At 44.2% G+C, this 10,564-nt stretch overlaps 1 protein-coding gene across 2 annotated transcripts in view; it reads right to left on the reverse strand.

Moving 5' to 3' along the window:
* The window catches only part of EIF2B3 (eukaryotic translation initiation factor 2B subunit gamma), a 138,482-nt gene extending 128,152 nt beyond the window's left edge, over positions 1–10,330 (reverse strand). The window contains exons 1-3 of one of the 2 annotated variants that reach the window (XM_008166725.3): positions 10,152–10,330; positions 8,996–9,158; positions 3,568–3,707 (exon numbers count right to left, since the gene is read on the reverse strand). In XM_008166725.3, coding sequence (XP_008164947.2) covers positions 3,568–3,707; positions 8,996–9,143 — 288 coding nt within the window. In that variant the 5' untranslated portion in view covers positions 9,144–9,158; positions 10,152–10,330. The remainder of the gene's footprint in view (positions 1–3,567; positions 3,708–8,995; positions 9,159–10,151) is intronic. The other variant, XM_008166726.4, reaches the window with a different exon arrangement.
* Positions 10,331–10,564: the final 234 nt, after the last annotated feature.

The following is a 10,564-nucleotide window of genomic DNA, read 5'->3' on the forward strand; positions in this document are numbered from 1 at the left end:
TGGCAGCCATGAAGGATTGGGTTGTTAGATGTTACTTGTAACAATCAGTACAAAGTTTTCAGACAGAAATAAAATCTTTAAGTGTCCCTTTACAAGGAAGGCTCAAGAAATACAAGAATAGCAGCACTACATATGTGCAACCTAGCCAGGTAAACTTTTGTATTTCACAACCTGGCGATTTGAAATGTGTGATCTTAATGTTACATTAACATCAATGTTTTGCATTTAATTAATGTCAGCATTAACAATCCCAATTAGAGTTTGAAGTTCAAATTATTTGTAGCAGATTCTATTGCATGGGCTCAGAAATGATTCTTCAATTACTTAAATGTAGACAGTAAGTCATACTCCCACTAAACCAAGTATTCCTTTTGCTCCACTTTTAAGTGCTCATTAAACTCCTGTGTCTTGAGCGCTTGCAGCTCTATTTGGTATAGCATTTCAGTAGTTTCCAACAAAAAAGCAACTTCAGCAATAATCTCTGATCTTGTGTATTGTAGTTCTCCACCTTGAGCAAGCCGGCATCTCACACATGGAAGGGAGGAAGGATGAGCTTGTGGTGAAGGCATTGGTCTAGGATTTTAGAGATTGGGGCTCAATCATCCGCTCTGCCACAGACTGCCTGTGTGACGTTGGGCACTTGAGTTCCTTTTTCTGTGCCTCGGTTCTCCACCTGCCAAGTGGCAATACCACTCCCCTACTTCACAGGAGTGTTGTGAGGATAAACCTGTTACTGGTTGCCAGGTGTTCAAATACCGGTGTTAAACACCCCAGAAGGTCTTGAAAATAAATTAATTCTGAAGGAGCTAATTGAGGCAAAGAAAGGGCAGATCCAGATGTCTTCACCTAGGAACTCAAAGCCTAGAATTCATGGGATTAAGTTATCAGCATTGTCCATTAACTCCCAAATACAGATGTTTAAGGATAAGAGCCTTACTAAGGAAGGGCTGCAGCAGGAAGAATTTACTATATTGTCAAGACACACATCATGGGGGCTGGTGATTGAATCATTATGAAACATGAGATGTTGGCTGAGTGGTAGAGCTTACTGGATAGACCAGTGTTCCAATCCAGCATAAACACCTACATTCGGAGTCAAATCTCAAAGCAGACATGCCTGACAGATAAAGGCAGAGGGTGCAAAGCAGGTGAAATGGAGACTGAGGAGATTTTGCACAAGTTTGCTTTGCCCTCATTCATTTCAATAAACGGGGGACAGAGCCCGAAATGAGTGGAACCAGCTGCTTGCTGCTCTCAGCTGTGAGAGTTTGTCTTGTGTTTGAATAATCAAGGCTAGTACTGTAACAAGGGATAGAGGAAGGATGGTCCAGTGGTTAGGGCTAGGGAGACAGGTTCAATTCCTCTGTGACCTTGGGCAGGTCACTTAGTGCCTCTATGCACTTCAGTTCCCCATCTGTGAAATGGGGATGATCATACTTCACAGGGCTGTTGTGAGAACAAATGCATTCAAGATCATGAGGCACTCAAATACCACAGTGATAGAGGCCAGGTAAGTATGAGAAAGGAGAAAGGCTTTTCCCTACAGCACTTACAGGCTCTGCAGACCTGAGCTCTTCTGAGATCAGTGTACAAAGTTTTTGAAGTCAAATCTTGGGAGACTCATCTAGCCTTTGCAGAACCAAAATCTTTACTTTAACCACTAAGCTGAGTTTCCACTATACTGCAGTGTGCTGAGCCCACGGGTCACAACAGCGCGACAGCCCTGCATAGGAGAACATACAGAACAGCTAGGTCATGGGTAGTTCATGGTTTCCAGTGGTCCAATACCTATTCATAACTTCCTGCGGTTTGCGCTCATGGGCTGAACTGGCCTGAGGGTTATTTCTCACTGTATTGTATCATCTTGGCTTTGCTCTCCCTCACCTGCACTAAATACAGGCAAATTGTCTAGAGTGTTACCTCATATTTACTGTGTAAAATAGACTTGTTCTTCTGTTGGGGGGTAATTAACTCAATTTGTGACAACTAAAAATTTCAACAACCAGTCCAGACTTCTCACCAGTTTTTGGCAGTGGCTGTGATAAGGCTGCCAGCAAACTGTGGCCACAAGCATCAATTGTTTCAGCAAGGAAACTTCAGATTCTCCAACCAGGTTCCTCTCCTGTTATATCTGAGCTCTACTAGACAGACTCGGCAAATTTTCAGCTTCCCCGACTGTGCAGTTCTCTCACCTATACCAGACAAGAGAGGACGTATCCCGGAAGAGGTATACCAATTGTATGCATTAACCAGTGGAATGGCTCCAAAATACACACCATGCAGCAATCTGCTCAAGAATTCAGTGCCAAATTATTTGCAATGAGAGGGCACTATTTCCATCTTTGCTGGGCAAACAAAGATGGGGAGCAGCGGGAACTGGCTGCCAATACATTCACATACCGCAAACCTTTACTACAGCAAAGCCTCACACTGCTTCCAACTCTCACCCTCAATTCCTCTCCGGATCTTCTTTAGTCTCTGCAAAATATACTTCCACTGAAGCAGTATGTCCTTTTCTACTCCTCTCCTTACCCTTTACCCTCTTCACTGCTGCCTCCCTAAATCTCCAAAAGAGTTGCGAGGATGGCCAAAAAGAGGGATGCCTAACTGATTCGGGATAGACCCAGCCAGCCAACACAACTGATAGAGCAGTGGTCCTGCTTCATTACTGCGTTCACACAGGTGGGTCAGAATACCACCCAAACAGCTCCAAACTGTGACTTGCACTTCAGTGTTCTTTGTACCACAACTCTGCCCATTGGAGTGATTTTGTTCTGTATACTCATCCTATGAATCACCTTTCCCGAATTACTCCCATTGTGTGTATCCAGAGTGTAGGTTTGCCCTGTAGGGTACGTCTACACAGCAAAGAAAAACCCCTGGCTGGCTCATGACAGGTTGGAGGGGAGACGGGGGGTTCATTTGTGTGTAGATTTCTAGGCTCGGGCTAGAGCCCAGCTCTCGGACCTCAGGGTCTACACAGCAATGAAACAGCCCCACAGCCCGAGCCGGCTGGCATGGACCAACCGCAAGTTTTGAAGGAAAAAGTTACTTGAAATCTTAACTGGTCCATTGGCATTCTACTGGAACCAAAAAGAGCATTTAATACCATGAGTTGGCAAGGGAATTAAAAAAACGGAGGGGGGGGGAAGAGGAGAAAGAAACAACCAAACACGTTAAAACATTAAGCATCTGACTTCAATCCACAAAACCAAATTCAATATTAAGGCAGAAATTCTGTCCCTAACCTACACAGTGTGCCTAGGTATTGGAGAGAGCTCCAAATAGATTATACAGACTGAAATAAGTAGACATAACAGACAATTTCGAACCCATCTCAGAACTTCCTTACTACTGTGGTTTTAAATTAATTCATTTGCATGCCTATTTGTATTATAGGCCCCAACCAAAATCATGGCCCAGTTGTTCTGGGCGTTGTATGGCACACAGTGGAGATAGTCATATCATTACACAGTAGAATTCCTAAAGAACTGCTAAGATTTTAAATCACACGTGAAAGAAAAATCTTAAAAGAGACATCCTTTAGCCAAGGTAAAAGAGTTGTACCTTAATTTTCTGATGAATATGCCTTAGTGAGTCTGCAGTACCCATGTCTGCATCATCAGGGATACACACTATATCTAATTTCATCTTTGTGTCTAGGTTTAGCAACTTCTGGACTTCTTTGGTTGTAACCACAATGACCTCTGTAGTAGGAAGGAAGAGAAGGGTGAGGGGAAAACAACAAGGCAACAAATATTCATGTATTCATCAATCCAATGCACAGGATACACACACACTTGCAAACTTTCTCCAACTTCCATTGTGCTTTATGAATGGATTTAGTCCTTTAACAGAGCTCTTCAAATCCAAAAAAATGAGTTCCAGATTAATAAATTTCACAGAACTAGAGGATTAAGTTTTTGACTGACATGAAAGTAACCTCTTGTACTTTTTTTTCCCGTCATGAGAGACATGACATGGAATTGAGAGGGGAGCAGGGTACATTTCCTGGTACTGTTAGCAAGCAATTTACCGTATATACTCGTTCGTTAGCCCGTTTGTTTATAAGCCGATTCCCCAAGATGGCTAGGTAAAAATAGCAAAAAACTGTATGATCCTTTCATAAACCGAGCCTATATGTATGAGGAAGCAAACAATAATTGCGCCGCTGCTCATGAATTCTGTATTATTATAACAACAACAGGTTTTTCGTTAGATTACATTAAAATAATTCTAGCAAAACTTTTGAGTGTTTCTTGTGATGCCAGCTTTTAAAATATAGCAGGGGTTGGAAAACTTGGCTCCCGGCCTGTCAGGGTAAGCTGCTGGCGGGTCGGCACGTTTTGTTTACTTGGAGCGTCTGCAGGCACGGAGCCCCTCAAGTAAACGCTCCAAGTAAACAAAATGTCCCCAGAGGCTTACCCTGACGGGGCGGGAGCCAAAGTTTTCCAACCCCTGCTATATTTTAAAAGCTGGCATCACAAGAAACACTCAAAAGCTTTGCTAGAATCATCAACAACTTTAAGTTTGAACGCTGCATCATAAGACCTTTTTCTTTTGATTTCACCGTTGTTCATTTTAAATACTAGTATGAAAATAGATTATTATTATTATTGTCGTTATAGATTTTGTAGGACTTTATATAGGAATGTCAATAATTTGAGTGATAAAGTAGGTATTGTTCTTTGTTTATTTCAAAGCAGCCCTGTAGCTTGGCATGTCTGTAGGGATAACAGGCTATTTCAATGTTATTAGAGAGTCCATGGATTCTGCACGTTATATTTTCATATTGGCTCGAGACTTATGCGGTCCATTTCAAGCCAATCTAGTTCGCTAAACAAAGCCTTTGCAACTTTAAAAGGCTGCAGTGTTGACATCAATAAATGGGTCGGCAAACTTTGGCTCCCGGCCTGTCAGGGTAAGCTGCTGGCGGGACGTTTTGTTTACTTGGAGCACCTGCAGGCATGGAGCCCCTCAGCTCCCTGTCGCCGCGGTTCGCCATTCCCAGCCAATGGGAGCTGCAGGAAGTCGCGCCACTTCCCGCAGCTCCATTGGTTGGGAACGGCGAACCGCGGCCACAGGGAGCTGAGGGGCACCATGCCTGCAGACGCTCTAGATAAACAAAACGACAATGTATTAGATATTCAATTCAATGGATTCCATAGAGTTTAAAATCATCACATTTTTGTGTAGACCCGTTTATAAGCCGACCCCCGCTCTTTGATGCGTCACTTTTTTACCAAAAATATTCGACTTATGAACGAGTATATACGGTATTTAAACTACATGTCTGATAATGTCTCTGACACCTTGAATAATCCCTGTCTTAGTGCAGCTAAGGATCAGTAATTTTAGCAATGAGGGATACAGCGTTAACTTTCTTCCCCTACCTCTCAAGTTGCACAGCTCATTCTAGAGAAACACCAAACGTGCTATTAGAGACAATAGTTAAATCAACTCTCCTAGCACCTGCCTGAGAGGGAAATGGAATAGTTTGACCTAGAACAACACAGTTGGGCTCAATCTAGATAGGAAAGACAGAAAGGACAGTGGGGGATGGAGTGGTATGTGGGAGCATTAACAACGCCATGGAGCTACAGAGGGAAAATGAAGACTACGATGGTAAAGTACTTCAGGTAAGGGAACAAACATTATAAACAAAACATCAACCCGCAACAGGCATTTACTACTGACACCCAGGAATGAAGGACAGAGTGAAAAGCAAAACTTCTTGAAATTAGTCTTGAAATAGATAAAACATAAAATACTGTACGCCTAGGGACTTTCCCAAGACTTACGGTAGGTAACAAACACAACCAGACATGCACCAGAAATGTCCCCAAGTTATGAAAGAATGATCCAGTATGAAAAGACTAACCAAGGAAGCCATCCTGGATTGACTAATTAATGAGACAGAGGAAATAAATGAACACATGGAACAATAGGGCAGTTTGGTACCGCTGACAAAGAGCTACTTTTCAAAGTTGATTTCTTTTGTTTACTAGAATTATAAAACCAGTGTGTGAAGGGAGCATGAGATTGCAATTGATTTTATGTAAAGCAGTTGCTACAGTGTCCTAAAAAAACCCCTCTCAAAATCAAACGAAACTGCCTTGGATTCAAAACTGGCTAAAGGACCTAAAGAAAGGAAAATGATAAATGGCAATGTCTTGAGTTGGGGGCGGCGGGGGGGGGGGGGGGGGGGGAGAACAGCCAGTGGAGCAGGGGTTGTTAGTACATCCAGTCTTATTTGACATTTTTATTAATTGTCTGATTGGGGGAAAGACATCAAGTTACTGAAATTCATATACTGAGATCTGTGAACACTGGCAAGAATAGAACAGTGATATAAAGAGACCTAAACAGGCTGGAAAGGTTAAAAAAAATCAATACAGAATTAAAGTATGAGAATATAATTAAGGTTAAGATTTTGTCATGTTTATTTTTAGTAAAAGTCACAGACAGGTCACGGGCAATAAACAAAATTTCACAAAAGCTAAGACCTGTCTGTGACTTTTGCTGCTGCGGCTCCGTGGTTTCCCCCAGAGGGAGCTGTGGGGGTTCTCCCTCTGCCTGTGTCAGCTCGGAGCTGCAGCGGGGGCCCCCCTCCACCCACGGCAGCTGGAGCTGCAGGGTGACCATATTTCCTAAAGAGAAAATGGGACACCCCCAGCCACTCGCCCAAGGTATGTCCCCCCATGTGAGGCTGTCGCCCGTCGCTGGAACCTTGCAGGGGGCCCCCCATCACTGGAACCCTGCCAGGGCCCTGCTGGACGGCAGCACTTGGGGCTGAAGCACAGAATGTCCCGAAGGTCTCTAGAAGTCATGGATTCCATGACCTCCGTGACACAAACGTAGACTTAAGTATAATTAATGCCAGACAACATGGTTTTATAGAAAAAAGGTCTAATCAAACAAACCTGATTTCATTTTTTGATTAAAATAGAAGTTCAGTTGATAAAGGCAATTTTGTAGATGCAACATACATAAACTTCTGTAAGGCGTTTGACTTAGTACTAGATGACATTCTGATTTAAAACTAGCATAGTACAATATCAATAAAACACACGTTAAATGGATTAAGGACTGGCTAGCTGACAGATCTGAAGTAGTAATCATCAATTGGGAAATCATGATTGAAGGGGATGCTTCTAGTGGAGTTCCGCAATCATCAGTCCTAACACTATTTAACATTTTTATCGATGATCTGAAAGTAAATAAAAAATCACTGCTGATAAAATTGGTTGCTAACACAAAGATGTGCAGAGTGGTAAATAATGAGGCGGATAAGGCAGTCACACAAAGCAATCTGGATTGCTCAGTAACCTGGGCCCACCTAAATAAAATTCATTTTATTACAGCCAAATGCAAAGGCATACAACTAGGAACATAGACTGTAGGCCATACCGACAGACTGGGGAACTGTATCCTGGAAAGCGATGACTCTGGAAAGGATTTATGGGTCATAGCCGATAAACGACTCAACAGAGCTCCCAAGGCAATGCTGTGCCAAAACGGGCTAATGCAACCCTTGGGTGTATAAACAGGGGAGTAATGAGGAGGAATAGAGAGGTGATTTTACCTCTATCTACAGCACTGGTGAGACAGATGCTAGACTATTGTGTACAGTTCTGTTGTCCACATTTTAAAAAGGATGTTGAAAAACTGGAGACGGTGCAGAAAAGAGCCACAAAAGTATTTGAGAGATGGAGAAAATGCCTTACAGTGAGAGACTTAAGGAGCTAAATCTCTTTATCTCGCCCAAAAGATTGAGAAACGACTTGATTACAGTGTATAAGTACTTTCCTGGGAAGAAAACAACAGGTACTAACATGCTCTTTAATGTAATGGGAAAAGGCAGAACAAGAACAAGTGGTTGGAAGTTGAAGCCAGAAAAAAATCAACTTAGAAATTAGACACAATTTTTTAAATAGTGAGGGTGACTAACTACTGGAACAAACTACCAAGGGAAGTAGTACTTCTCCATCTCTGGATGTCTTAAAATCAAGACTGAATGCCTTTTTAAAAGAAATGCTTTGGTCAAGTACAAGGTGTTGGGTTCAATGCATGGGTAACTATATGAAATTCTATGGTCAGACTAGATCTAATTGGTCCCTTCGGCCTTTAAATCTATGAAACTATTAAGTAATTTTAAAACATTAACATTGGAAAAATATGAACTAATACAGATGGAGAAAAATAATCTAAAAAACTAAGTGGGTAAAAAGCAGAGATAATGACAATTTACAAGTATATGAATGGTTTCCATGAAGCAGGAAGAGGAATTATTTAGGGTGCTACAAAGGGTATCATTTGGAGTAATGGATAAAATTAAGGAAAGGAAAATGTAGGCTGAATATGAGGAGAAACTTCCGGTTTGGCTATGGAACAGTCTCCTGAGGGATGGGATGGAAATCCCATTGCTTTGCACACTTGAAGGTAGAGGGAATAAAGCCATAATAAATACTGTATTATTAGGCTTGGAAGGATTCGAGTCAATTCCACCATAGACATACAACTTGACAAAACACTTTCCCATTGACAATAATAGACATTTACAGCTAGCTAGGCAAAGTAAGACAAATTCTGCTTGAGAACTTATAAGAGTTTGATTTAAGATATTTACTTTGTATATTTTGACATGTGATGTTGACAATTTGTTTTTTAACAGTTATAAAGCTTTAACTTTTTGAATCTCAATGTCTACTGTCATTAAGTAATTATTGTCTGGCCCCATCATTTCTCACAATTGTTTAAATTTAAATTGATAATTACAGTTTAAAACCCATAATTTTACAGAACTGTAAACATTAAAATAAAAATCTAAATTATGGTTACAAATAAACATCCATATTATCCATGAAAATTATAAGTTATAAAAAAAAATAAACACTGAATTTCTGCCAAGCCTGTGTGTCATGTAGAGAACTACCCTGCACTGAGAGCAAAATGGGTAAATTAATCTATGGGTTAGCAACCGGCAATCTCTCACCTTCAAATCCAATTCGCTCTAACAAATTTAATGGGTACCAGATTAAAGGTTTGTTGCCTACTGGCAGGAGAGGCTTAGGGATGCTGGAAGTTAGGTCCATCATTCGGGATCCTCCACCAGCCGCCATCACCACTGCTTGAAACTCCATCTTTACAAACTGCAACTGCAAACATAGGGTGTTTTTAGCACCATAGAATAAAGCTTTCAACCCCTGCTCATAATCACCCAAATGGTACCAGAACATTTCAGTTCAAAGCCCCCCACTTGGGGAAACTATTCATTCCCCAATACCAAATCAGCCATTCTTCCTTGGCAGATTTGAGACAATAGTTTTCTGATGCTCGAACATTAAAAATTAAGTTAAACAACACACAAACATGTAATGAAACCTCAAATACCACCACATGCTGAGATCTTCAGCATATGGAGAGTCAAGAACGGTTTAGGCCCGTATGTGTTCAAGAATTCAGAATACCAGTTTCTGCCTGGCATGAACATATGTCAAGGAGCAGGGCTGCTACCACATGTAGAGACCCACAGCAGCAACAGGTGCTGTGTGAAAAGTGATAGTGCCATGGTTACCCCGTAACAGCGGGCCAGCAGCACTGGACGGACGGACAACCCATCCTCTGACGCTCTCCCAACACAACAGAATCGGGGACCTGGCGTGCCGCGGCGATGCCATTCCCGGCCACGCCAGTCACCGGGTTGATCAGGTACCAACGCAACTCGTGGCACTGCCTGGGTCAGAAGTGTCACCTCCTGTCAGGGCAGCTCACCCCTGCAACGGGCCCATCCCCACCCGCCAACACAGGTCCCCAGGGCCTACCCGGGGCAATTCTCACAGTGCTGGGGTCCCCGGCGACGCTGGCACTGCCAGGGATGGCAACTGTCACAGCCCCGTCCCCAGGCCGGGACCAGCCCCTTGCAGCGCGAGCAGAGCTGGTCCTGGGCAGGGGTGATAACTGCGCCCCCCCCCCCCCAGGGGAGCCCGGCCCGGCTCGGGGATGGGAACCGCCCCCGCCCCCCCGCAGCCAGGGGAGCCCGGCCCGGCCCTGCCCGGCCCCCCGGCGGGAGATTAGCCCGCGCTCTGTCGGCCGGGGAAAAGCGGCTCCTCTGCCCCACGGCGGCCGGGCCGGGCCACCCCCTCCGTTACCTCAGGTACCGGCTTCTCCCTCCCGGGACCCTCGCACTGACAGGACAGCAATGGCGGCACCGGCAGCTACTGCGCCTGCGCTGCGGTTACCCAACGAGCGCCGAGAGAATCGATAGGTGGCCGGTAACTACGGGGGGGGGGGGGAAGGGAGGGGGTGAGCGCCGAGCTATAGATCCCCCAGGAGAGACTGCAGCAAGGACAGAGGAGATCGAGTCATCGATCCCCCAGCACCAAGCTGCGGGGAAGGGGAGGAGCACAGAGTCATCGATCCTCAGGAGCCTGCTGCAGGGTGCAGGCCTAGAGAGGGAGGAGGCCCTGGGGTGCAGACAGTGGGGGAGCACCAGGGGCAGCTCCCTGGCTGGGGGCAGAAGGGGCTCATCCAGCCAGCCCCCTCCAGTGGTTGGGCAGGGACG

This window comes from Chrysemys picta, chromosome 8, assembly GCF_011386835.1.
Source record: "Chrysemys picta bellii isolate R12L10 chromosome 8, ASM1138683v2, whole genome shotgun sequence".
NCBI classification, from domain to species: Eukaryota; Metazoa; Chordata; order Testudines; family Emydidae; genus Chrysemys; species Chrysemys picta.